The 27,672-nt window shown below is 23.3% G+C and overlaps 7 protein-coding genes across 10 annotated transcripts; 3 read left to right on the forward strand and 4 right to left on the reverse strand.

The window, feature by feature from the left end:
- Positions 1-66: 66 nt before the first annotated feature.
- On the reverse strand, positions 67-3,125 carry LOC725312 (dynein light chain D). Its single transcript, XM_003250298.4, has 3 exons — positions 2,941-3,125; positions 2,289-2,406; positions 67-2,108 (listed from the first exon to the last, which is right to left on the reverse strand). The coding sequence occupies exons 2-3, from the start codon at positions 2,394-2,396 to the stop codon at positions 1,947-1,949; spliced, it is 270 nt and encodes an 89-aa protein (XP_003250346.1). The 5' UTR covers positions 2,397-2,406; positions 2,941-3,125; the 3' UTR covers positions 67-1,946.
- An 805-nt stretch (positions 3,126-3,930) lies between these two features.
- LOC409341 (lysosomal aspartic protease) lies at positions 3,931-7,077 on the forward strand. The gene is made up of 8 exons (XM_392857.6): positions 3,931-4,043; positions 4,136-4,418; positions 4,564-4,811; positions 5,232-5,350; positions 5,745-5,944; positions 6,025-6,147; positions 6,270-6,513; positions 6,639-7,077. Exons 2-8 carry the CDS (start codon positions 4,357-4,359, stop codon positions 6,798-6,800), a joined length of 1,158 nt encoding a protein of 385 aa, XP_392857.2. The 5' UTR covers positions 3,931-4,043; positions 4,136-4,356; the 3' UTR covers positions 6,801-7,077.
- On the reverse strand, positions 6,881-8,650 carry LOC412082 (ubiquinone biosynthesis O-methyltransferase, mitochondrial). The gene is made up of 4 exons (XM_395548.7): positions 8,428-8,650; positions 7,812-8,304; positions 7,557-7,737; positions 6,881-7,418 (listed from the first exon to the last, which is right to left on the reverse strand). The coding sequence occupies exons 1-4, from the start codon at positions 8,487-8,489 to the stop codon at positions 7,294-7,296; spliced, it is 861 nt and encodes a 286-aa protein (XP_395548.2). The 5' UTR covers positions 8,490-8,650; the 3' UTR covers positions 6,881-7,293.
- Positions 8,651-9,573: 923 nt separating this feature from the next.
- On the reverse strand, positions 9,574-14,777 carry LOC725518 (DNA replication ATP-dependent helicase/nuclease DNA2). The gene is made up of 14 exons (XM_001121355.4): positions 14,663-14,777; positions 13,809-14,545; positions 13,477-13,741; positions 13,215-13,392; positions 12,826-13,111; positions 12,340-12,747; positions 12,024-12,266; positions 11,799-11,945; positions 11,334-11,724; positions 10,903-11,096; positions 10,567-10,759; positions 10,305-10,505; positions 10,054-10,236; positions 9,574-9,948 (listed from the first exon to the last, which is right to left on the reverse strand). The coding sequence occupies exons 1-14, from the start codon at positions 14,690-14,692 to the stop codon at positions 9,739-9,741; spliced, it is 3,666 nt and encodes a 1,221-aa protein (XP_001121355.3). The 5' UTR covers positions 14,693-14,777; the 3' UTR covers positions 9,574-9,738.
- A 772-nt stretch (positions 14,778-15,549) lies between these two features.
- On the reverse strand, positions 15,550-16,781 carry LOC411448 (alpha-ketoglutarate-dependent dioxygenase alkB homolog 7, mitochondrial). The gene is made up of 4 exons (XM_394923.7): positions 16,418-16,781; positions 16,111-16,284; positions 15,913-16,037; positions 15,550-15,844 (listed from the first exon to the last, which is right to left on the reverse strand). The coding sequence occupies exons 1-4, from the start codon at positions 16,667-16,669 to the stop codon at positions 15,712-15,714; spliced, it is 684 nt and encodes a 227-aa protein (XP_394923.5). The 5' UTR covers positions 16,670-16,781; the 3' UTR covers positions 15,550-15,711.
- Positions 16,479-18,342, forward strand: LOC409064 (sugar transporter SWEET1). Its single transcript, XM_392589.6, has 5 exons — positions 16,479-16,615; positions 17,039-17,184; positions 17,437-17,514; positions 17,723-18,005; positions 18,090-18,342. Exons 2-5 carry the CDS (start codon positions 17,108-17,110, stop codon positions 18,309-18,311), a joined length of 660 nt encoding a protein of 219 aa, XP_392589.2. The 5' UTR covers positions 16,479-16,615; positions 17,039-17,107; the 3' UTR covers positions 18,312-18,342.
- Positions 18,343-19,063: 721 nt separating this feature from the next.
- LOC409065 (TAR DNA-binding protein 43) lies at positions 19,064-26,130 on the forward strand. 4 transcript variants are annotated; one of them, XM_006563808.3, is made up of 5 exons: positions 19,064-19,474; positions 20,587-20,756; positions 21,042-21,182; positions 25,030-25,705; positions 25,784-26,127. In XM_006563808.3, the coding sequence occupies exons 1-5, from the start codon at positions 19,237-19,239 to the stop codon at positions 25,882-25,884; spliced, it is 1,326 nt and encodes a 441-aa protein (XP_006563871.1). In that variant the 5' UTR covers positions 19,064-19,236; the 3' UTR covers positions 25,885-26,127. The 4 variants fall into 4 exon arrangements, with proteins under 4 accessions (XP_006563871.1, XP_392590.4, XP_016768973.2 ...); XM_392590.7 differs by having other exon boundaries at positions 25,030-26,127; XM_016913484.2 differs by lacking the exons at positions 25,030-25,705; positions 25,784-26,127 and adding an exon at positions 22,975-23,887.
- The last annotated feature ends 1,542 nt before the right edge of the window (positions 26,131-27,672 follow it).

Below are 27,672 nucleotides of genomic sequence, written 5' to 3' on the forward strand. Positions count from 1 at the left end.
AAGTTTCTATTAATATAATAGTTTTTTTTATTTCATGGTAAATAAAGCATTAGATAGAATGTCAAATATAGTTTAAGAATCATAATCAGTTTTATTAAAAGGAAATTTATCCAGCACAAGATTATAATTAGCAGATAACGATAGAGATCATATTGCCTTGTTTTCTTTTCTTCTTTTTCTTCTTTAAATATATTTTTAAATATAACATACGATCTTTTTTTTTTTTGTCATATAAAATTGCAGTGCTTTCATTTCCTTTATTTTTCAACAATTACACAATTTTGATATGAAAAAATTTGGGAATTAGTTTATGAATTTATTTCATCTTTGATAATACAACAAATATATATATATATATACATATACATATATATATATATACATATATATATATATTCATAATTTATCAATAATGCATAAATTGATTTGAGCATAATTTCCCATAATATTAACTGTACTTCAATTTTCTTATTTAACAAACTTCAACACTAAATAGTGTATCAGTTTTTTTTGTATTCTTTATCAGAACAATTTTTCATTCGTTTATATAAGTTAAGACGCGAAAGGGAATGTATATCAAAGATAATCAAAGAAAAATATTCACTGACATTTGAGACTATTTGCTATAATCAAAAGTATGATTAATTTTGTTTCGTTTCTGCTTTTTGATATTAATGTAACATTTCTTTAATTCTTATAATAATGTTGCATATGCGTATTATAAAAATGACTTGTGAAGTTTTATAAAAAGAACCATGCAAGTCATATATTTATGACAATGTTTAATAATCAGTCTAAAACTTGAACAATGTAGCAACGTTGTGATAATCAAATACTGAAAATGAAGATTGCACTATATATAAATAGTTTAATATATATGTATAATCTATATTTTAATATATATATATATAAGTACCATAATATTGGATATTAGATGTTACATAAAGGATAGAATTTAATGAGCTGAATATCTATTTTTTTCAAAACAAAAAACAAAATAAGAGGGGAAAAGAAAATTCCTTAAATGTATCTTGACTTATGAATAATACATTTGCAAAATTCAGTGTGCACAATATAAAAAATTAAAATTATGATAATGACTCGCTTTCAATATTATGCAACATCTTACTTAGTGCTGTGTAAATTTAAATAATTTTATTTAATATAAATTCGGTGCGTATCGATAATTAAGCTTTCTCTCAACCTCCAATTCTCGAATTTTATAGATGTAAAAATTGTCATGTCAGGATTCAAACGAATCAAAGTTGATTTTGTAACCGTTTTTGTTTATATAGCATCACAGAATAAAGGGATAATTTACAACATTACGTAAAATAATAATGATCGCAGCAATCAATCAAGGTTTGGCTTACATTCATTATTGATGACTACTGGATACAGTTTCCTCAAGCATAGTAAGATAATAAAAATCATACATGAATTTGTATGAACATTACATTATACTTAGATGCACTTAGTGTATTAAACACTAAAAATTTATTAATTTAAAATCGCCAGTATTGAACTCAACTTCGCATTATATATACCTAATATAAAACAAGAACACAACAAATTTTCTGGCATACATGATACATTTTAACATGTAAGATTGTATGTCAATTGATTTTTTTCAGTTTTGAGTTTTTTCATTTTCTTCTCATTTAGTTAATCATCTCCCTACCCTTTTTCCCCATAACTTCTACAGAATTTTTCATCATTGTCTTATCTCCTGAGATAAGTAAAACAGCAAAGTCAATAGTATTGATGGTTGTTATATACTTATACTTTTTTGTTTAACTGGGAGTGCATATCTTGTTTGCAAAACAAATTTTCATTATACACGATATTGTAATTTCTCTTACAGACAGTGATGTGACTTAAGGTATTTCCATGTAGCATGTGTGAAGGGAGGAAGAAAGGATGGTGATTACAAAATAGATTCCAATTTATCCACTCTTGAAAAGGAGAATCGCTACTTGACCCAGATAAAAATAGATAAAATGTCTTGTTTCGTGTGTCACATAGCTTCCAAAATTACGACCTACAATGCAATGCCACGTTGGATTATATTTTTTATCGAACTCTTTTTTAATAAAGGCTGCAATATCCTGAAACAAAAAATTAAATCAATTTATTAACAATCTTTTTTTATCTTTGAAACTGTTATTTCTTTCATTCTATTCATTATTAAACAAGCTCTTTTATGTCTCTTCAAATATGCATATAATTTTTCATCACATATACAATATCTGGAACAAAATTTTACTTCAACTATATATTAAACATACCTTTTCTATGTTATATTTTTCAAGGGCTTGAGTTGCACAGTCAACAGCATCCTGCTGCATCTCCTCAGACATATCTGCATTCTTGATCACAGCCTTTCTGTCTGACATTTTCGTAGCTCTGAAATTATCAAGAAAAAAGGAATTTTTTGTGTATCTTACTATACTTCGTTCAATAAAAATGTAAAAAGCTAATATTGCTAAGAGACAACTATGCATTTTTTTTTCATATCGAAGGATGAAACAAGCTATCGTGTATTGAGAAATTACAGATTAAACCTGGAAAAATGAATGCGTGCAATTTTGACAGTAGCATATATATCATTTGCTAGCATGACAAATCATAGAATTGATGCTATAAAATCAAGAAAAGAATCAGATATGTTTAATAAGCACAATACAATTGTGGAAAACAGAACTATAAAGACGAAACGCGGGAGGATAATGTTTTATCAATATACGATGATGAAAATAATAATTCGTACACACGCAAACACCGCAATCAGAGCATTAAGTTAAAGATGGTCATTTGAGAATTATCAACACGCCAAAGAGAATAGGATTATCAGAAATCCAAAACTGATTTTGACATAAGAGTTGGTTACGCGGTCGAAAATGAAAAAATACATTTTCATTTATATAACACGCGATATACCTTTTAAAATAACACTTTCACCAACTAATACACAAGGAAAAAGATCGTTATATCCTGGCCCGGAAGTTATGTATACTTATTTTTTTCTATGTGAATTGATTTACACAAAAATTTTGCTCGCTCAAGCCGACAGCGACTATTCCTTGATTGAGTTCAAGACTGAAGTGTCCGTACTGTGATCCTGTCCACTGATTGGCCCACGATTAGGGTCTTCTATCACGGTCTTCTATCAACCCAGAATGCTTTGCTGGTAGCAACCCGCGTAAACATAAATTCGAGTAATCGATACGGAATTTTTCCTTGAAATTCAAGTCACAACGATGTTTTTTTATTTTTTATTGCTTAAACTTTCATTTCTTTTATAGAATCTCAAAAAATTAATGATATAGATTAAAATATGCTTTATTGCGAAGTTTAAATTGATTATGTATTATGTAGATGATAGAAGTATTTTAAGCTTTCAAAATATATTTTGAAATATTAACAGAAACATACATAGTTCGCAAAAATGTATGCTGTCATAAAATTAAATTATAAATTACAAATTATAATGTATTTATAAATTAAAAATATATATGTTTTTCAATATACATTTTATTGATTATATGTAAATTGAAAATGTGAGGAATTTCTATAAATTTTAAATAATATTCTATTATAATATATATCTTATATAATTTTATTTTTACAAAATATACAAAAATTATTTAATTTAATAACATAAAATAAAATATTTTAATTTCAAATCATTTCTTTAAATTGAATAATTAATTGTATTACAAGATGGCGCTATAACAAAATAAATTGAATCATTATTTTACAAGATGGCGCTATTAAAGTTTTAGATTATGTATATTAGTAAAACTAAAATATATATGGTCCAAGCATAAAGTTGATGCATTCATACTATATCACTTTATATGTATATGAATATTTTATTTCTTTGTAATTAGTATAGCATATATATTGTATATGTATATGTTCAATCAGCTGATTGTGACAACAGTAACGTAACTATATTGTAATAATTTTTTTAAATTTCAAATTTTTTCCATTATTATATTCAAAGAAATATTTATAAACATAATTAACCAATATTTAGTGTAAATATATATTAATTTTTCAATTATATATATATTTCTTTTTTAATATATTTAAAATGATTTTAACTATCAAATTCATATATAATGTACAGATATGTTGACCCAAGTTACACATGCGCAATAAGTTCCAACAATCTTCGAGAATTCTTTATTAAAGAGGTTTTCATTCTAAATGTATCAGTGTTATATTCGACAGAGTTGCGCAAAATATCTCTGAAAGAAAGAAAACTTTTTTTCTATAGTGCTATATTTAATATTATTTAATACATAACTTAATCTTTTAATTTTAAAGGCACTGGAAACTTATTTAAAAATGTTTCATGCCATTCTGTGCTTTTGCGCTTTTATAGCGATAGCCAATGCTGATGTTACGAGGTAAAAATAATAGAAAAAATATTATTCGTTTTTGCATAATTACTATTTTTAAAAAAAATTTAAAAAAAATTTACTAATTATATAAATAATTAATTATTCGATAAAATTTACATTTTAAAATAGATTTATAAAAATTTTTTTTAAGGATTCCATTGCACAAAATCGATAGCATTAGGAAACAATTCAAAGAATATAACACAGAAATATATCAAACACATATATTTCAAGGAGATTTGCCTCAGCCAGAACCTCTTTCTAACTACTTAGATGCTCAATATTATGGTGTTATTAGCATTGGAACTCCTCCACAAGATTTCAGAGTAATCTTTGATACTGGTTCCTCAAATCTCTGGGTTCCCTCTAAAAAATGTCATCTTACCAATATTGCTTGCAGTAAGTATATTTTCAAAAATTAAAACTTTATCATTTTTTATATTTTATATTTTATTTTGTTCATAATTTTATTTATTTTTTATAATTCATATGATAAGTTTTAATTTAAAGGTACAATATAAGTATATTAAATATAAAATATAATCTATAAAAATCAAATTTTTAATTTATAAATCTGATAAAAAAATAAAACAATAAAAAATAGAATCTTTTTGATAATTATATTTATTTATAAATTTTAAATATTAATAAGATAAACATAATTATATTATGATTTAATTTATTAATTTATATTTAAATAAATTTATCTTCTAGATAATGATAATATTACATGTTATCAAATGTTTATAAATTAATAACAAAAAATTCTTTATTTAATTAAAATTTCATAATTTTTTTTTGTATATGTATTATTTTCAGAATTACATCGTAAATATGATAACACCAAATCATCTACATACAAGAAGAATGGTACTGACTTTGCAATCCGTTATGGCTCTGGAAGTCTCTCTGGCTATCTTTCCACTGATACTGTAGATGTAAGTATCTATATATACATATTTTTATTTTTTATAACTATTGATATTATTTTTATTTCCTAATAATTATATTATATAATTATATTATTGTCTATAATTTTTGTTTCCATAATCTATAATCTTTTTGTTCCTATATTTTTAAATAATGATAGAAATATTTTTTAAAAATTATTTTTAAAAAATTTTTAAGAAATTATTTATATATAACATATAATAACATTGTAATATATTTTTAAGAAATTACCTATTTCTATCTTTTAATTGAATATAATTTATAATAATTTTATAATATATATATATATATATTTTATATATATAATTTTATAATTTATAATAAATTTTATAATAATTTAATAAAAAAAGAAAATTAATTAAAAAATGATAAATTTTATAGATTGCAGGAATGAAAATTTCTGATCAGACTTTTGCTGAAGCTTTGAGTGAACCTGGATTAGCTTTTGTTGCTGCTAAATTTGATGGTATCTTAGGAATGGCTTATTCTAAAATTTCTGTTGATGGTGTAACACCTGTATTTTACAATATGGTTAAACAAGGATTAGTACCTCAACCTGTTTTTAGTTTTTATTTAAACAGGTATTTTAAAAATTACTCAAATTTTTTATGAAATAAAATAAGTTAATAATTTATAAATTATATTAATTTATTAATTGAAGAAATCCTGATGATAAATATGGTGGAGAATTGATATTGGGTGGTTCAGATCCAAACCACTATGAAGGTTCTTTTACCTATGTTCCTGTGGATAAAAAGGGATATTGGCAATTTAGAATGGATAGGTATTTATTAAATATATGAAAATAAATTTATAAAAAATTTATAAAAAAAATTATAAAATTATAAAAAAATTATTTATAATTTTTTCATAAATTAAACAAAAATTAATATTTTTGAATTTTAGTATTCAAATTGGGTCAGATTTAAAAGTTTGTCAACAAGGATGTGAAGCTATTGCAGATACAGGCACTTCCCTCATTGCTGGACCAGTTAAAGAAATTGAAGCCATCAACAAAGCAATTGGAGCTACTCCCATTGCAGCTGGAGAAGCAATGATAGACTGTAATTCCATTCCTAATTTGCCTACAATTAATTTCGTACTTGGTGGTAAATCTTTCTCTCTGAAAGGAGAAGATTATGTCTTGAAGGTAAGACATAAATATAAGACTTTGATTTTATTTTTACAATTCATTAAGATTGAGAAAAATTTTAATTTTAATAAATAATTTTAACAATAAATAAAATATTTTTTTTTTTTTTTTTTTCATTAAAGGTTACACAATTTGGAAAAACTGTTTGTCTTAGTGGATTTATGGGAATGGACATTTCTCCACCAAATGGTCCACTATGGATTTTGGGAGATGTTTTTATTGGTCGTTATTATACTGAATTTGATATGGGAAATAATCGTGTTGGTTTTGCTACGGCAAAATAGATATCTAAAAATATATACTAATTAAAATCTTAAATTTTAAATTATATAATTTTTGTTAATATATCTATCTTTTCTCATAATTTTATGTTTTTACATTTGATAATTTTTAATATTTTTCCTTTTTTTGTATATATAATATGTATAATAGTTTTATTAATGAAAATAAATGTAACAGATACTATAATCAATATATAAATATAAAATATGTAAATTAGTCATTTATAACAAAATGTATACTATATTGCAAAGATAAAAGTAATAAATTTTTTTCATGTCATATCCTGTGTTATTATTTCATAAATAATTGATCAATAATTCATTTTTTAATGATATGAAATATCATGATTAAAATTTAAATACGAAACTACAAGTCATCATAAATTATAATAATTTACATAGAATATCACATAATATTATAAAATAAAATAATTTCTCAAATGTATTAATATCATGTGAAGTATAAAACAAATCTATAAATAATAGAATATGTTATTTATTTTTGTTCCTTTTTTTTTACTGCGTGAATTGCATAATTTATTGCTGTTGAAGCCATCCAAGACCATTCGTTTTTTAAAATATTATAAAACATTCCATGAATCAATTTTGTCTTGCAACCATCTAGAAAAGGATTATCAATTTATTTAAGATATTTTAATTCATTTAAGAAATTCTAATATAAAATTATAATATATAATTATATAAAAGTTCTATAATTATTTATAAAAAAAATATATAATATAATATAATAGAAAATACATGTTTCTAATAAAGATTGCATTTCTGTAGGAGTGACAAATTTATTCCAATCATGAGTACCCTTTGGTACTACTTTTAAGATACGTTCAGCTGCAATTATTCCTCCAAGCCATGAAGGTAAAGTTTTATTAATAGTTGTAAGAAATATTGAACCACCAGGTTTTAAAGAACTTATGCAACACTATAAAAAGCAAATATATGGCTTTTTTCATATTAATTTTTTTAATATAAAATTTATATAAAATATGACTATACCTTTAGAAATAATTCTTTATTATTTACATGTTCTATAACTTCTGAAGCAACTACAGCATTATATACTTCTTTATTATTTAGAGCAAAATCTTCAATTATTGTTTGAAAATAATTTAATTTTCCATCTAAACTAGCATCTAAAACAGCATGCTGTTTTGCAGCTGTTATTAACTCTGATGAAGCATCAATTCCAGTTACATCTGCTCCTATTCTGGCTAAAGATTCTGATAATAATCCTCCACCACAACCAACATCTAGAATTTTGATTCCTTCTAATGGTAAATAAGGACATTCTATTTTGACTCCTATATTTGCTAAGCCATCTCGAATAAGTTGTATTCTAAGAGGATTTAATGCATGCAATGGACGTATTTCACCATTGACATCCCACCATTTATTGTGTAATTTAGAAAAATGATCTATATCTGTAAGATCAACTGTTGATTTCTTTATTAAACTAGATTTTGTTAATTGATCAGTTTGTTCGGTCAATCTAAAATTGCAAATTAGAAATTTTTTTGATAACTATATTTTAACAAATATGATTTATATTAATTATATTATATTGTATATATTTAAGTGTCAAATATTTAAAATTGATATATAGGTTAGATACCGATTTCGAAGGGTAGGTCCTGTGGATATGGATCGAAAGGATCGAATTTTAATGATATTCATAATTTATTTATATAAAACAATTAAATATAATTAAAAATTTAGAAAATATGCAGAATTTTTCAAGATATGTAGAAACAAATGAGACAATAATCAACATTCGACAAAAGCACGAATGATTATGTTTGCAATTTTACGACAGTAGCATTAACTATGGTATTTATAGTTATTTGTACAAAAAATAAGAATTTTAAGTAAAATATCTGAAAAAATTTCACGAATATTTTATTTTAGAAATAAATATATTACAAAAATGAAAGAAATTTAATATAAAAATTAAAAATAATTTTGATATTGAAAATATTTCCATTAAATTTATATCTAAAGAACAAAAAAAATTTACAGAATACACATATCTAAAATTAATTTAATAATCTTAATAAAATTTTTATTTCATCCAATAAATATTTGTAAATCAAATAATTAATTTTATAATAATTATAATTGATATATATTCCTTTTTTAAATAAAATATTGAACTAAAAAAAAATCATTTAATATCAATATAAAGTATTATCTTACGATAAATAAGTACTTCACAAAGAAAAAATGAAAACTTATGAACATATATGTGTACCTTTATATATATGATAAATAGATATTGAAATAGATATTTCTATTTTTAAAATAAATTTCATAATCTTGATTATAAATTAATTAATTAAAGAGATTATAAAATTAATTGATAAGATTATAATCTTAATTAATACTATTTTGAACTCAGTTAATTAAAAGATTACCAACTAAATAATTAACAAAAATAAAATAAAAAATAAGTATATTGATTAAATATCTTATCGAGTTAAACATTTTATCGATTAAAAAATATTTTATAATTATTTCGTGATAATATTTTTTATCTAGTATTAATTTTATAATCGAAATACAAACGCGTAATCAATTTAAATTACATCTCAAATAATTTAAATTTAGATTAATATTTTATATATATTATATATATTATATATTTTTATATATATTATATATATATATAAAATTGTAAATATGTATTTAATTAATTAAAAATTGAAAAGTTTATTTTACAATAATATAAATTAAATAATATAATTTTATTAAAATACAAATATTGTTTATTCTTATACCAAGTTTTATTATGAAATTACAAAAATTTTTATTTTTCTAAATCATTCATCAATAAGAATATTACAATGAATTATAAATACATAGTACAATATAACAATAAAAATATAAAAGTAAAATAAAAATAAATACAAGCAAATATATAAGTGCATTATAAAGTACATGCATAAAGTTCTTTCCATGAAAAATCATCAAAACATTCCATTAAATTTATTATATTTTTATCTTCAATTAAATTAAATAATTTTTTAAATGCTGAAAACTGAGATAAAGTAGTTTTATCTGCAATAACAATTAATTTACATTTTGCTCTTGTTATTGCTACTGTTAATCTTCGATAATCCCCTAATACTTCAATATCCTAGATTTAAAAAAAAATTACTTCAAATACTTTTAATTTATATAATTTTATATAATGTATAATGTATATGAGTAATTTGTATAATGTAAAATTTAAATATATTACCTCTTCTATGTCTCTATTATTAAGTAAACTCTTTGCACAAGAATAAATTATGATCTGTTTATCTCTTCCTTGATATTGATCAACAGTATTTATTTCTATATCTTTAATAATTATTTTTTTTAATAAATTAACATGAGCTCTATATGGTGCAATAATACCAATTTCATTGAGTTCAATTTGCATCTGAATATTTAAATATAATATATTTAATACAAAAAAATAAAATTACGAAAAATATTATTAAACATCACCTTTAAAAGAGTTTGCACTAATTTCAATACTATAATGGCTTCCCAAATATTTGAATTGACTTGATCACTTTCTAAATATTTAGTATTAATATCACAGCTTATTTTTAATTTATTGGTACATCCTGTGTTTATTATAATTACAGAATCATTTATATCCGATGATAATACTTTTTGTATCCATTTTTGTTCTTTCATTAAAATCTAAAATATAATTTTATTATTTTATATAAAGAAGAATAATAAAGCATATTTTATTTATTACATTCATATTTTTATGTGGTGAAAAAAAAATGGCATTTTCTATTGATGTATTTCCTGCTTCTAACATATCATTATATGTTAATTTGTTTGCTAAGAACATTATATTTTTATTCATTCTATATTGTTTCGTCAAGTTAACAGTATTATTTTCACTATCAAGTCGAGCAAATAAAGATTCATCTGCACCCAGTTTTCTATAAAAAATAATTTAATAATTATAAATTAACATAATAATTTACATAAATAAATTTTTATATAAAAATTAATTTAATATTATCTATATTAATTAATATAATATAAAATCTATTAATCTATTTTAAAAAGTTTTATTATGCACCTAGCCAACTTGCTTTTAATAATAGGTGGTAATTGATTAGGATCTCCTACAAGAACAAATTTTTTTGCACTATATAATGGTCGTAATATGGATGGCTGTAATGCTTGAGCACTTTCATCTACAAGACATATATCAAATATACGTCTTCCAAGTAGTGCATGATGAGCACCATAACATGTTACTCCAATTATATTCTGTAAATAGCATTATAAAAATGATAAAATAAAATTAATTATAATTATAATTAATTAAAATTATCAATTTGTTTATTTTTAACATTATAAGAAAAAAATTTTTTTGTAAATAATATTTATAAAATATTAGAATATTAAATGATTTTCTTAAATCTTTTTTGAATAATTAATCAACAATAATTTTATTAATAAATATTATAATAAATATTATAATAAATATGTTAAAATATTTCATACTTTGTTTGAATATATTGCTTCCAAGCTTTCTGGTGAATGGCAATTTGATGTAACATATTCTTCACTTTTATATTTTAAAGATGGATGAACAGATGAACCTAATCTCAAAAAATCAATATTCTTATCTAATAATTTTAATAAAATATTGTCAACAGCACTATTTGTATGTGCAGTAATTAAAATAGAGTGTCCTATTTTGTGTAATATTTCTATCAATGCTATTAATGTCTGAGTTTTTCCTGTGCCAGGCATTCCTTTGATTAAAAAATAATCATTCGCAGATATCGCTTTTAAAACAGCTCTTTGTTGATTTTTATTTAAATTTTGTAATTCTTTGGTACTTTTATGTATAATAAAATCTGATAATTCCTTTTCGAATGTAGCTGGCTTTCTAATATAAAAAAAATTTAATATAAAAATTAATTAACAAAGATTTATTAAAATAAGTTAATAAATTTTGCAAACCTATCTATCACAATATTACGTAATTTTTCGCAAATTTCATTATCACCCATTAAACCTCCTACATTTGCAAAATTGAAAGAAAATAAACTAGAAGACGAATATTTATCTATGTGAAAAAATTCATTTATATTATATTTGGTAATATCTCTGAAATAAAAAATTAAAAAATGACAAGATTTTAAAAAAAAAAAGAGATAAAAAATAAAATATATTCTTTTTTTATACCTATCTAATAATATTGTGATAGAATCTTCTTTTCTTTGTGCTATAAATCCAGTGGATATATTTATTCTTGTATTTGTACTGATTAAAACATATTCATTTTCTGAAAATATCATATAAGGAATATTAGTATTTGAAAATTGTTCTTTTACATTTGCACGAATGAAAGTATGCTTGTACTTTGAATTGTATTCAATAACTTTTCCTATTATTTTTAAATTACAGATGCAGATTTTCTTTGCTTCTCTAAAAAATGAAACAATTTATTTAATTGAAATGAAACATTTTTATAAAAATTTTAATTGTAGAATTACTTTACCTCTTTTCTGGACTTAATGTCCACATATATCTTATTATATTTTCATTAGATTGTGCATTTTCTTCTATTTGTAATAATGAAACCCATTGTGAGATATAATCAATATGACTAGGCTTGAATTTACTTAAAATTTGTTTACTAAGCTTGATCAATGGATGTGAATTTGACAACTGTATATTAGTATCTTTGTTTAAATACATACAACACAATACATTATACATGCATTTTGAACAAGCACTATGATGATTAATTGGTTCTGGTAAATCCAATGTTTGCCAATCTGATCCAAGAGTTAAACTCGATTTTTCTATTAGTTTTGGTGTGAAATAATTAGCCAAACTATTTCGTAATAATATCAAATCTCTTTTTTCAGGATGTTTACTATTAATTTCTTGCATAATATTTTCTCTGTAATAAAAATTATTAATATAATAAATATTTAATGAAATTTTACAATATTTTAAGAAAATATAAATATTGAAATACCTGAGATATAGCAAAAGACCAGTATCAGTATCTTGACGAGTAAGAGTCATCATTATAATATATAAAATAATCTGACCTTTATGCTCTAAAGAAAATGAAGGCTTTCCTGTCTTAATTTCGAGAGGCATAATTTTCCTTTTTGAATTTATTTTTACTTCTACAGTAACATCTATCTTGCCTTTTAAACCTAACATAGGAAGCCAGATATTTTCTTCTATATCACAAATGTTAGTAATTCTTCCTTTGAAATTATCTTGCATATTATTTATTTTTTGTTGCTTTTTATCTGTAAGTATAATTATTTTTCAGTAAAAAATAATAAATATGTTATAATAAATATTATAAAAAATATAAAAAATGTAATATGTTAATTATATTAATTTATACACCTTTAACATAATGTTGTAAAAATTCATATATTTTTGGTACAAATGTGAGTATCTGTTCTCGACATGCACTAAACGAGATTTGTGATGCATAAAGTAAATTACTTGTATCCTTTGATTGCAATAAATTGTCCATTAATTTTGTAATATCTGATAATTCATAAATATTTTTTTGTATTGCCTATAATATTAATATCAGTTAATTATTTAAAAAATAAATAAAAAGCAAGAAAAAATCAAAAAAAAAATGTTATAATATATTTACTTTTTGTAATAATTGATGAACCAAGCTTCCAATAATAATTGATGATTGATCTGTTTTAAAATAGGGTAAATTCTCTAATTTTTTAAATTTTTCAGCTAAAATTGCTTTTCTTTTACAAAATAAAGCACCAACTACTGTTGTTCCAGATATTAATATATCTGGATGAATAATAAGAAAACCACTATTGTTATCAATAATCCACTGTTTATTTTCTTTTCTTGCTTGAATGATAACAATATCATTTTTTTGTACTTTAACATCTTTCCTATTTCAATGAAAAATAATAATAAATAATATTAAATTAATTATGACATTCTAATTATATTTCTTACCAAAATCCTAAACATGTAATAGTTGTATTACATATTGCATAATCATTATCTTGTTTTACTGTTAATAATACATTGTTATATTCTCTTTTTACATCAATAATTTTACATCTCTGCAAAGAATTAAAATTTATTTGATTATCTATGGACCATTCTTCTTCAAAACAATCATTAAAATCTTCTGTAAAAAATGACTGTATTTCTGAATGAATTTCTTTATGTTCTTCCATAGCAATAATATTTCTTCCATAAAATTCTTTTGAAGAAAAGCTTACATCAGAAGTAGTATTACATAATATATCATTATTTGTTTTCTTTTCTTCATTTAAATTACATATTGTATTTGTGTATTTGTTAATTTCTATATTTTCTATATTTTCTTTAAATTCAACTATAGATGCATCTTTATATTTAGTTTTAATTATATTTGTGTTAATATTATCCGTATTAAACACATTATGAATGACATTTGGTTTTGTAAGTAAATGATTTTGCTTTTGTATGTTTTCTATATTATGTACATTAGAAGCATCATCATTAAATTTTGCAATTTTTGTTTGTGATGAATCTAAAATTTCTGATATTTTTCTTTTTTTTTGTATTTCATCATTTGTAATAGTCATTTCATCTATATTATTTATTGAATTATTACTTTTTATAAATTTTTCATTTTTGGAATTTTTCATAAAATACATTGATATTTTCCGTTGAGATTGTTTTCCATTATGAGTTGAATTATTCTATAAAATAATAAATGATAAGAAAACAATGATGTTCATTAATTTAAAAATTTCAAAAGAAATGTTGAATAAGTTATTTTTATTATTTCATTATTTTTATTAATTATTATGCATTACCTTTTGGGTCGAAAAATCGATTTTCTTCATTACAAATATTATCTTTAGTTCTTTTTATATAAAATATCAGATTTTTTTTAATCCATTCGCGCACAATTTTTTCTAAATTCATGTAATTATGAGAAAGGAAATAAAAATAAATTTTTAGAAAGATCATGTAGGGAATTTATTCAAAGTTGTGAATTTTTAGGGATTTTTTTTAATTTTACAACAAGATATAAAAATACAAATTGATATTTTTTTTAAATAAATAATTCAAATTATATCATTTAAGCCTAATTAAAATTGAATCATGTGTTAACATAATTGATTGTTATATGATATTTACGATAATATATTTTTTTGATTTTAAATGAATAAACATTTATATAAATTAATAAATCAAATGAATTGATTCATATTGATATTATAATATTACTATCTTATTTAAATTTTCTTTAATTAAAAAATAATAAAATTTGATGCGGTAATATTTCTATTCTTTAAATGAATTGATTAGAAATTTAATATGGCATTATGTAATTGAATTCCTAAAATTCCTAAAAATTAAATCAGTAATTTTCTTTGCATCAAAATCTATAAAAAAATTTTTAAAATTTTAATTTTCTAAATTTAAATCCAATATACTATAGTAGTATATATATATATATATACACACATATATATAGTAGTATTCAATATTTACATATATACAATTCAATGTTATACTCATATATATATAATTCAGTATTATATTCACATATATTCATAATTATACATATATACAAATTTACATAATATTTATATAATCACATGATTAATTTTGCAACAATATATCAAGATCTTTTATTTCTCAGTAGGATATTTATTTTTTATTAATTATTTTCTAAAATTAAAATTATTTAAAACTTATATTACTTTCTTTTGTATAGTATATTATAAAAATAAATACTTTAAAATATACCAATAATATTTTGCAAAATTTTTTACATGATGTAAACATATCTAGAAACTATAATACATCAATCACTGAATTGAAAGAATAAAAAAGTATATCATTGCAGAATTAATTATTTACAATTATGATTTGGTTGACTTCTACATATTATTGAAATACGTCTATCCTTTAATATATATTGTCCTTCAAAAAAAGATTCCTTATTTTTTAAAATTTCATGTGTATAATTATATCTAGCAATGCCACTGTAAAAATGAATATAAAATATAAATAATAAAATATATATTGATACAAACATGCAAACATTCTTTACCTCATTATATATAAAGATCTTCTTGATAATAAGAAATCTTTATATAATGATTCATTATCAACCATTTTTAATCTCATTATACTATCTGTTAACAAACTTAAACCAGCAATAATTTCTCCACAGAACTACAAAAAAACCATTTCATTTAAAAATTAATCATTTAAACTTTTACAAATATTTAAAAAATAAAGTACATACCTTTATACTATCAACATGTGGTTTTATCCATCCTTCAGATGCTAAGTCTAAAATGTGTATTAATGGAATATGAGATATTTCTTTGGAAAATGCTTTTTTCCGAATTCTATCTATTATTTTTATATTTTTTTCATTCCATTTACTTTTTTCCGTCTCTCTATAATTATGTATTGCCTATAATCATTTTAATATCAATTAAAATGAATATATTTATAATTTATGTAAAATAATCATTATACTGTTATATATATGTATATATATAAAGAAATGTATATATATATATATATATATACATCATTATACTAACATCATCCCAATGCGATTGTTCATATCGTAATCTTTTTATATAAGGATCAATTTCTTCAGTTAAAGATTTTTCTTCTTCAACTGTTATAAAATTTGGAAAAATTTGCATTGTCTTATCAAGTTGCTCTTTCCAATTATTTGAATTAATATTCAATTTATTAAGTACAATTTTTGATTGCGAGTAGCATTTTATATTAATGTAATTAAAAGTTCGATTTACGATATAAATTAAAAAATTCAATTTAATTTTCATTCTTTATTCAATTTTTTGGTTAAGAACAAAAGATGATAAAAATTTCGATTTATCCAAAATCAATTGACACTATCGAATATTGTTAATATATGTCATTCATATTTGAAATACATATATTATAAAATAAATATAATTTTTTCATTTCGCAAAATAATAATTTTCAAACTATATTATTAAAGATTAGGATTATCAAATATAATACTGACACAATTGGATATTATTTCATAAAAAATTAGATTTATTTCATAAAAAATAAAAAATAATTATTAATATTTTATTAATATAATATAAAATTTGAAAAAAATTATAACATAAAAAAAAATAGCATTTCAATTTTATTTAGCAACTTCACTTTTATTTTTTCACCAGGTTTAATATATTTCAAGGTTAGAAATCTGGTACGAATGTTAATATATAGAAGTGATAGCATTTTATATTATGATTTCAACGAAGATTAGAGATGTGTTAGCTACGACTGCTTCGATTTGCACAATTTTGCAATTTCTAGCTGGCGTGTAAGTAAAAATGTGAACCTAAAATCTGATTTTCTTTTATTTGAGAAACTATTAAGAATTTTTATATATTTTGTTAATATAAATAATTATATAATAAATTTTTAAAGCATATAATCATACACTTTTATAAAATATAAAAGTTTTTTAGATTTTGGCAAAACATTTATCTTGTCAAAAAGTTTTTAGTGTTCATTATATTTAGACAAAAACATATCTAATATGTGAGTTGAAAGATAAAGAAATATATTTTAGGCTGGTATGCAGAAAAATTATTAAAAATGGCAGCACAGGAAATAGTTCAGCTTTGGCATTTGTAACATGTTATACATCGTAAGTGTTATATCTTTAGTAATAAAAACTATTTATTATTAAAAATTGTTTTATTATAATAATTATTTCTTTATTCTTATATTTCTTGTTATGTTTCATTTAATTTATGTTTTAATGCTTTTTAAATATTCACGAAGAATTTAATTAGAATCAAGTTTTTGTATAATATATAAGGTTTTGTATAAATAAATATATGTGTTTATTACAGATGTGTTTTATGGATGAGATATGGTATGCTTATTGAAGATCAATTTATATTGTTAGTGAATATTTTTGGCATAATACTTCAAGCATCTTATCTTTATGTGTTCATTTTATATAGTGTAAAAAAGTTTAAAATAATAAGACAAATAATTGCAGCAACATGTTTTCTTGGAACTGTATATTCTTATAGTTTTTATGAGCAAGATAGAGTATTAGCTGCAAAATATGTTGGTTTTCTTAGTTGTACATTAACAGTATTATTTTTTGCATCTCCATTAATGATGCTGGTAAGTCCTCTTAATTTTTTCAATTTATAATATGAAAATCACTTGTTTGAAGAAGAATTGATGGAATAAAATATTTTTTTTTAGGCACATGTAATAAAAGTTAAAAATACTGAAACTTTACCTTTTCCTATTATCATGGCTTCTTTTATAGTTTCTTCTCAATGGTTTGTGTATGGTTGCCTTCTTAATGATCTTTTTATACAAATACCAAATTTTTTAGGTTGCATATTATCTGCATTTCAACTTTGTTTCTTTTTAATTTATCGTAATGATCGTAATGATTTCAATAATACTTATTTAATATAATATTGAAAAACATTTTATGAGTTTTGGACAAAAAAAATATATTTTTTAATGTATTGATATTTATAATTTAAATGTATAATTTAAATGTATTTTTAAAAGGAAATATATTTTTTGAACAATTAACGAGTCCTTTTTAATCAAGTATAATATATTTTAAAAGTTATATTTTCCCGCCAAAAATAGTTTTAACATAATTTCTTAGCTAATTTAGAATTATAAAATTCCCTAGATAAGAAAAATAAAAATTAATATACAATTTACAAGAATAATTAATTACAATTATACATAATATACATAATAATAATACATTAAATATTATACATATATATAAATTAATTATAAAAAATATTTTTCGTAAAAAAAAATCTATTCGATGATATTTCATTAATGAATATATTTAATAATATCAATATAATCTAACTTTATGATTTTAAACTTTTAATAATTTTATCTTATTGTTATTTTCTTATTCTATCGTTTTAAACATAAAAAAATATATTTTTAAGTACTTTAAGATCATATAAGTAATTCATTTGAATTTAGTATTAATTGTATATATCTTTTAAATATATGTGAAAAAATATTGTTTAATTAATAAACATCATTATTTTTATTTAAAAAAATTCTACTTGTGTTGATATACTAAAATCAAACAAAATATATATCTTATTTTATCTAAGTATTATTTTATAAACGGAAATTGAGTGGAATTTTCCAGACATATTGAAAAGTCTGTAGTTCCGGAACGAACCGGTTGGTAGCTCTGGTAGCTATGCAAGAGGAGAGAAAGAGGTGCGGTGTTGCGTGACTGATTGCGAGGCCGAGCGTGTGTGTTTGTTGTGTTGTACGAAATTTTTATTCTCTTTTTTGAAAAAAGAAACGTTCGCTTTTTTTCGGAAAGATCGTACGTTTTGAAGAGAAAATTATGTCGTCGTACATCCAAGTTGCCGAAGATGAAGGCGATGAACCGATCGAATTGCCAACGGAAGACGATAGTACACTTTTATTGACTACCGTAACCGCCCAGTTTCCCGGAACGTGTGGCCTGAAATATCGCAATCCAGAATCTCGGACGATGCGCGGCATTCGTCTTGTTGACGGACGTCTTCATCCGCCCGAAAATGGATGGGGCAAGGCAATTTACTTTTGTGTTTTTCCAAAAGGTGCTTATTTCACTGCAAATCATAATCTTTCTCATCCCCTCTTTTTTCTCGAAAATATACTAACACTATGATACAAGATCAAGTATATTATGTTTTTCGTATATTAATTGACATAAATTTTAAAATATTTCGAGATTTAAAATGTCAATTGATAAAAGTTTTTAATTTTGTATATAATTTTGTTTTTTTATTTATTTATTATTTATTATTGTGTGTTCAATATTTTATTTTTGCAACTATTTAATGCATCGTGGAAAATATTTTATCGATTATTTTTTATAAATTTTATCAATATTTGATCTTTAATAATTTCTATAAATTTCACCATACTGTTACATATAAATTTTTTTTTAAGTCTATTACATGTGTTTATGTACTTATTTTCGAATCAATTTTTTATCTTAATTTTCTTTTCGATTAATTTTTCATTTCTTTTTTCCAAAAAAATATAAGAAGTTTCGCATGATTTTTCTATTAAATAATTATATTTAACATCAAATATAAAAAATTGTTTGTAATTTATTTATCAAATTTTGATTATTATGTTTTGGTGATATTAACATAAGCACATGTTAATTTTCAAATAAATTAATTAACATTTACTGATCTAGATTATAAATAAAATTATATTAAAATATTTTTAACTTGTTAAATACTAAAATATTTTTAATTTTAATAATATTTATAAATATACACTTATTTATAATTATAATTTGTTTACATCTATGTGAATTTATATAGATATAGAATTCTGTAGAATAGATATATGTAATATAGATAGTTTAATACATAGATGTGAACTCAAATGCTTCACTAAAATATAACAATATAATATTTATATTGCACACACATGCACACACAGAGCCTCACATATACACAATGTAACATAATTTTTGTTATATTTTTTGAAAAATAATTATTATACTTTATACTATATATTTTCTTACTTCTATTTATTATTATTATTATCATTATTTTTACATTTATTTTTATCTCTTTTCATAAATTATATATATACATATAAAATCTTTCAATAAGATTCAAATTTTTTTAAAAGAGGTTCTAGTAAAATGAAAAAAAGTTAGTAGACATGAACACTTATATCTTTTCAGAGAACAAACGTAAATCTGATGACAATTTGGAAAATTCCACAGCTAAGACTAAAAGAATGGAAACAAAGTTGCGTTGCACAGACTTGATCGTACTTGGTTTACCATGGAAAACAACCGAGCAGAACTTGCGAGAGTATTTTGAAACATTTGGAGAAGTACTCATGGCACAAGTGAGTTTTTTAATTTTTTCCAATTTATAAATAGTATAATTTTTTTGTTTTTCTTATATTTTTAAAGAATATATGCCAAAAAAATTTGTTGTTGAATTCATTATTGAATGTGACAAAGTGATATCTTAGAACCAATCATAAAATATGTCATTAGATTTTTATTTCAATTTTATTTTAAATGATTATTTTCATTATTTATAAATTGCTATGTTTTATACGTTTAAATTATAATATATAATATAATATATAGATTGGTATAATATAAATATTTAAATGTTTTTACAGGTTAAAAAAGATGCAAAATCAGGACAAAGCAAAGGATTTGGCTTTATTAGATTTGGGAGTTATGAATCCCAATTAAGATGTCTTGCTCAACGACATATGATTGATGGGCGATGGTGTGATGTTAAGGTTCCCAACAGTAAGGTAAGAGCATTATTATATACATTGGCAAATATTAATTGTTTCATTGTGTATCTTCAAGTAGCTGTGAAATGTTCAAGTAGTTAATACTTGTTTAAGATCAAAATATATATTAAACATTTAGGTGCAAATCATAGATCTGTACTTTTATATTATTTAATTTATTATGTAATTATAATATATTTTCGCGCAAATAATTATTTCGAAAATTTAATATTTCTCTCTCTTTTTTTTTTTAATAAATACTATGTAAAAAAATTATATTGTTTCATTATTTAAAGATATAAAAAATTAATACATATTATAAAAAAAAATGTTTAAAATTATGAGAATAAAAATTATTAAATAAATGAAAGATGAGCATGATATTCATAATAAAAAATTACAATGAAATATAATAAAATCTTTCTAAAAAAATTTTCATATTTTCATATATATTTTTCTTGTATAGATCTATGATGCATGCTAAATTATTAGTTGAATTATGAACAGCTTGAATTATAAGAAAGTTAAAAGAATGATTAAAAAGTTTGACTATGGCATAAATGCGTATAAAATATATTTTGCTTTATAAATTCTTTTTCCTATTTTGAATCAGAATGACTGAGTCATATGAAACATATGACTATATGAAACATTACCTTTATTAATTTCCATTTACAATTTTTGAATGTCATTTTTTATACATCTCTTGAGAAGAAAGTATATTGTGGTATAAATAGATGAATGTGTAGTCAAATTAAATGGTATATTTATAAAGGAGATGTGATGCGTGAATGTTTATATGAGTGTTGTATGATACAATGTGAGTTAAGAAAGTAAAAGAAAGTATGATGCTTGCGTGCTCTTGTAAATAACATTGGTATGTTTGTGTTTTCTTTAAATACTGTGGAAATTTTTTAAGTATGTTATGAGAGGTACCACTGTCAAATATCTTTTAAAATAGATATGAAAATTTGAAAATACATACCCAATTAATTTATAGAAAACCTAGATAAATTAGTTGCAACAAGCAGGTCATTTTACATTCAATCTTTTAGTGCGAAATTTTTAAAGAATATGTATTATGTAATTGTTAATTTGCTTCGAGCTTGCTTAAATGAAATATTATTACATCATTAAAATGAGATTTAAAAGGATTGATTTTTTCGCGTAATTATTCGCATAATATTAACGTAATATTGTTATATGTTAATATTGAGAGTGAATTTTAAATGAAATATTCGAGCATTAACTAAATGTATAATATTTTAAAGATTATAAACATTGTAATGGGTATGATTTGCGTGACAGTGTGTGCAATCGCAGGTTTTGATCCACATGCGGTGTGTGAAGTAACGAATTGTCATATTTCTTGAAGTGAGTATTGAATTTTTGCGAAAAAAAATATATTTCCAAGTCGTGATTAGATATTATCAGCAGACTATAATATAGAATTTTTCAATATGATATCTTCTGCAATCGAATGAATAGTTGTAAAAAAAATAATATTAGTAACAGTATAAACAAATAGACTGTAGTAGATGAATGAAAGGCGCGTGATGCTTAAAGTCGTATCGCTTTTATTTAAAAATTTTCTACTAGCGCGTGTTACGTGATAGGTTCGAAATTTTATAATTGGTATGTGGTATGACATGTTAAAAAAAAATCAAAAAAAAAAAAAAAAAAAACAATAAAAAAAAAGTATGTTAATAGCACGATTAATGAGTGAGAGTGCGTATATGTGTATGATTCAATCAATTATAATAGATAAAAATCGTATGTGATTGTCGAGGCCTGGTGTATCTGGTTGCAGAATATTGATGGCTTAATGATGGCTCGTCAGTATGATACGAGCAAACACAATGAATGCTACCGTCCTATACCGGTTCATACGCCGAGTAATCGACGGGTACCTGTGGCGAAACCTTATATCAACTTAAATACATCTGAAGCTGCTAATACACCTAGATACGATTCGGAGTATGATTATAAAACCACGCATTATCCGTCGTACCCTCCCAATTATCCGTACGACGATAACAATAAATACAAATATGAAGGCCAGAACTATAATACGTATGAGAAACCTAATTACCCATCTTACGAGGATCCTGGGTATGACACACGTAATTATATGGTTCAACATACAACTGCAGCACCCCAGAATCCCAGCGCTACTTATCCGTCCGACACAGAATACACAAGATACACCAATTATGAAGGACGTGCTGTGTATCCAGTGATGGAAAATCCGGATTACACGGAGAAAGTGAGATACAATTATGGTTATGATCGAAACTATTACGAGGCGGACGGTCGTTACGCGTCCACAGATTGTAGATATACACTGGATGTCCGATATCCAGATACTAGACACGCGGACAATCGAATTCAAGCTGATAGTAGAGAGGCTGATTGTAGATATCCGGTGGACAATCGTGATATGGATAGAAGATACGTGGTTGATGGTAGAGATCCAGATGGCAGGTACGCTATCGAGAACAGAGAAGTAGATGCTAGATATCCACCGGATGCAAAGGAAGTGGATGCCAGGTTTGCGGATACACCAAGATATCCGGCTAAAGAGAATTATTACGATCGTTATTACAAGCACCGTCCATCGAGGGATCACCATGTCTCGGATACGTCAAGATACTGATGAGTCTTGTTACTATCGTTAAATACATATGTCACGTTTCAACGGGAATAAATTTGAATAAATTTAATATAATGCTCAATCTATCTTATATACGAGGCATCTATAAAAAACCTAACAATATTTGTTTCGTGCAATTTTTATTAACTCTCAATTATTCTGTATCTCATATTTGTTTTTCCTTTTTTGAATCGTACGCATTGTATGCATATGTATATGTATTATTAAGAAACGATTATTAAGAAATGAACATTATTAAGAAATTGATAAGCATACATAATTTTTTAAAAACAAAATAGTTAAAAATATATCATAAATGATTCATGTTAAAATCGATAAATTATCATTTAATATATAATCATTAATATATTGTTGAAATGTATATTCCCTTTGATTCGTGATCTTTGTTGCAGATATTAAAAAAAAAAAAAAAAAAAAAAAAAAAAAAAAAAAAAAAAAAAAAAAAAAAACAAACATAAAAAAGACAAAAAAAAAAATTTCGTTGTCTACTAGCAATAATTTCGAATAACTGTCTACATTTTAATATCAACTATTGCGCTTAATCAGTTTAAGATAATGTAATATATACATAGCATGAAATTTTACATCGAATATATACAGAGAAAAAGGACATTATATGGATTTTGTGCATGAATTTTAAAGAGGCCATAGTGCTTAAGTGTTATATATTTACATATTATATATATATATATATTTATATATATATTATAATATTATAATATATATTATTAATAAATATATATATGTATATATTTGTGGAGATAAAAACTGTAAATTGACAAGGCGATACTTTTTTTCTGAAATTGTTAGCTAGACATGTATATCAAAAAGAGTTTTCTATAAAACTTGACAGTGCAGATTAATTCAATTCTTTTCTTTTTTGTTCAATTTATTTTTAAACGAATAAATGAACATTTATTTTTATAGATTTCAACGATATTTTAATTTAAAAAAATACCAAAAACTGCTTATAACAAAGTTATTTAAAACGTTTAAATGGTAGAATCAGTATATGCTTGATCATTTTTGATAAAAAGATAACAATAATGTGCACTGTATACAAGTTTTAATGGATAAAACAAAACAAAACAAAACAAAAAAAAAAAAAGAAAAGAAAAAAAGAACAAAAAATTACCAAAAACCTGTGAAAATCTGTTGTACATGATTGATTGATTGTGCGTTTGTGCGTAGGAGGGAATGATTCAGCAAGTACCCTGCAAGGTATTCGTGGGACGCTGTACAGAAGACCTAACTGCTGATGATCTGCGCGACTATTTCTCCAAATATGGCGAAGTGACGGACGTGTTCATCCCAAAACCTTTCCGTGCATTTTCATTTGTTACTTTCTTAGATCCCGAGGTAGCCCAGTCCCTGTGCGGCGAGGATCACATTATTAAAGGAGTGTCTGTACACGTGTCGAACGCTGCGCCTAAGTCTGAGGGGAACAATAAGAATTTCAATAATCAAGTGAACTCGAATATGCGTAGAGGCGCCCCAGGTCCCGTCGAGAATAACGTGCAGGGAAACTATCAGGGTAACCGATACATGGGCCATTCAGGTAATAATATGGGTCCAAATGGGTGGAACAATCCAGGGAATCGAGGCAATTTGGATATGCCTAACCTTCAAGCATTGGGCATTACCGGGCAGAATAATGGCGGCGGCGGTGGTGGTGGTATGTCGAATCCACTGGCAATGGGAGGTCTGAATTTATCTGCATTACCAGTCAACCCGGCTCTGGTTGCAGCTGCATTGAACCAAGCATCTTGGGGTTTGATCGGTAACTTGCAGAATCAGGGAAACGATCAGGGCTATTCGAACCAGCCTGGCCCACCTGGTCAGCCACCTTCAGGCAACAATAGTATCGGTAACAGTGGAAACTCTGGCTTTCTCAGTTGGATGAATCAAGGGGGTGGTGATGGTAATACTGGCAATCCTGGAACAGGTGGTCCAGGCCCGAATAATCCGAACGCATCCCAAGGTGCTTGGCAGAATCATCCTGGACAGCGTGATCAGAAATCGAACACCTTTCTCAAGTACGAATAAGCAGCATGGAGGGTCCCAGTGTAATCGTGGAAAGTGAAGAATTCGTTCCTTTGATCCTGATACACATTAACTACAGTGGCAAGAGTCTAGACAAGTGTATGTAGGTACAAAATATTAATTTTTTCATTCGTATAATGACAGAACCAAAGCCCTTGTCGATGGGGAAAAGAGTTTTGTAAATTTTTTCTGTTCTTTTCATCCTATGAAATGAACAGAGAGAAATAGAATATTTCTCGTTCTTTTTTTATATTATTATTATTATTATTATTATTATTATTATTATTATTATTATTATTATTATTATTATTATTATTATTATTATTATTATTATATTATTATTATTATTATTATTATTATTATTATTATTATTATTCAATTTCATTTAATTATATTAATTGTAATGATTAAATTTAAAGTAGCATGCTCCATAAATGTAGCAATAAATAAACATAAAGAATTCTTTTTCATCTTCTTACACGTTACGTGAGATATAAAAAAAATATGTATGTATATCTGACCTTGTCTCTCTCTATCTCTCATTTTCTCTGGTTTATTCAAGAATTAGCAAAATATTCTTCAAGTACGTGTTTTAGAAAGGACGGATAGCTTCGATCCATCTGCACCTGCATACTATAATTGTATGATCTCATTTCAAATGTGCGATCTAATCAATTCAGAAATAATATATAATGAACTAAAATAATGAGATGATAATGAAGATGATGATGATATGTTTTAATGATATGATAATGCTGAGGATGAGGTTAAGATTGAAGTTAAGATTGAGATTAATTATGACATCCAAGGTGGGGCAATAATTTTGACTATTTTTAATACCTATTTTTGGAAGTATTGAGAAATTTTGTTGCAAAAGTTGTATGGTATGATATGATATTCACTTTTTTTAATAATTAATCGATTATCAAAAATTTTTATTTTTTTAAATTAGTTGTATTATTTTATTTCAGATAAATAATGGATGCTTAGACGATTTCAATGACCTATAATATAAGATTATTCGACAATAAATAATGAAATAAAACTTTTAATGTCAGATTATAGATATTTGAATTTTACAATTCATAACGTTAAAATTATCGGATACTTGAAATTCACTTTAAAAATTCTTTATTGATTAATATATATGATATACTGCAATAAATCTTTATTTTATGTTAAATAATATTGTTTCTGTTTTTATCATAATATAATATATATATATATATGTGTATATATATATATATATATATATAATATATAATATAATTTTTGTGACGCGAAATGAAATATAAGAATAATAATAAATGTAAATAAATATAAAATAGTAGAAAATTTAAATAATATAGAATACCAATTTATGTAAATAGTAATACATATTGTTAAGAAATTTGAAGGTTTTTTGCATTAATATTAATAGATTTTTTAGACTTTCTAATAATTCATTAAGTTATATTTCAAAAAAATATTAAAAAGTTAAAAAAAGTTAAACTACGTTAAAAGATATCTTTCTTTATACTAGAAAAAATCAATATTATCAAAAAATATAGAAAAGGAACTTGCTACAATTAACGATAATAAAAATAATCCGAAAATTTTCAATGTTATACAAATATATATATTAGTTTGAGTAATTTTTATAATCTAAAACTAAAGATAATTTTTTTTACTATTATTAAATAAACTTTTCATATTAAAGGTCGTTAGAATGTCTAAATATCTGTATGTCTATTTTATTAAGAATAAAAAATGTACAGATAGTCATAAAGAAAATAATTTTCTATCATTCAT

The sequence above is a fragment of the Apis mellifera genome, linkage group LG8 (assembly GCF_003254395.2).
Source record: "Apis mellifera strain DH4 linkage group LG8, Amel_HAv3.1, whole genome shotgun sequence".
In the NCBI taxonomy this organism is placed as follows: domain Eukaryota; kingdom Metazoa; phylum Arthropoda; class Insecta; order Hymenoptera; family Apidae; genus Apis; species Apis mellifera.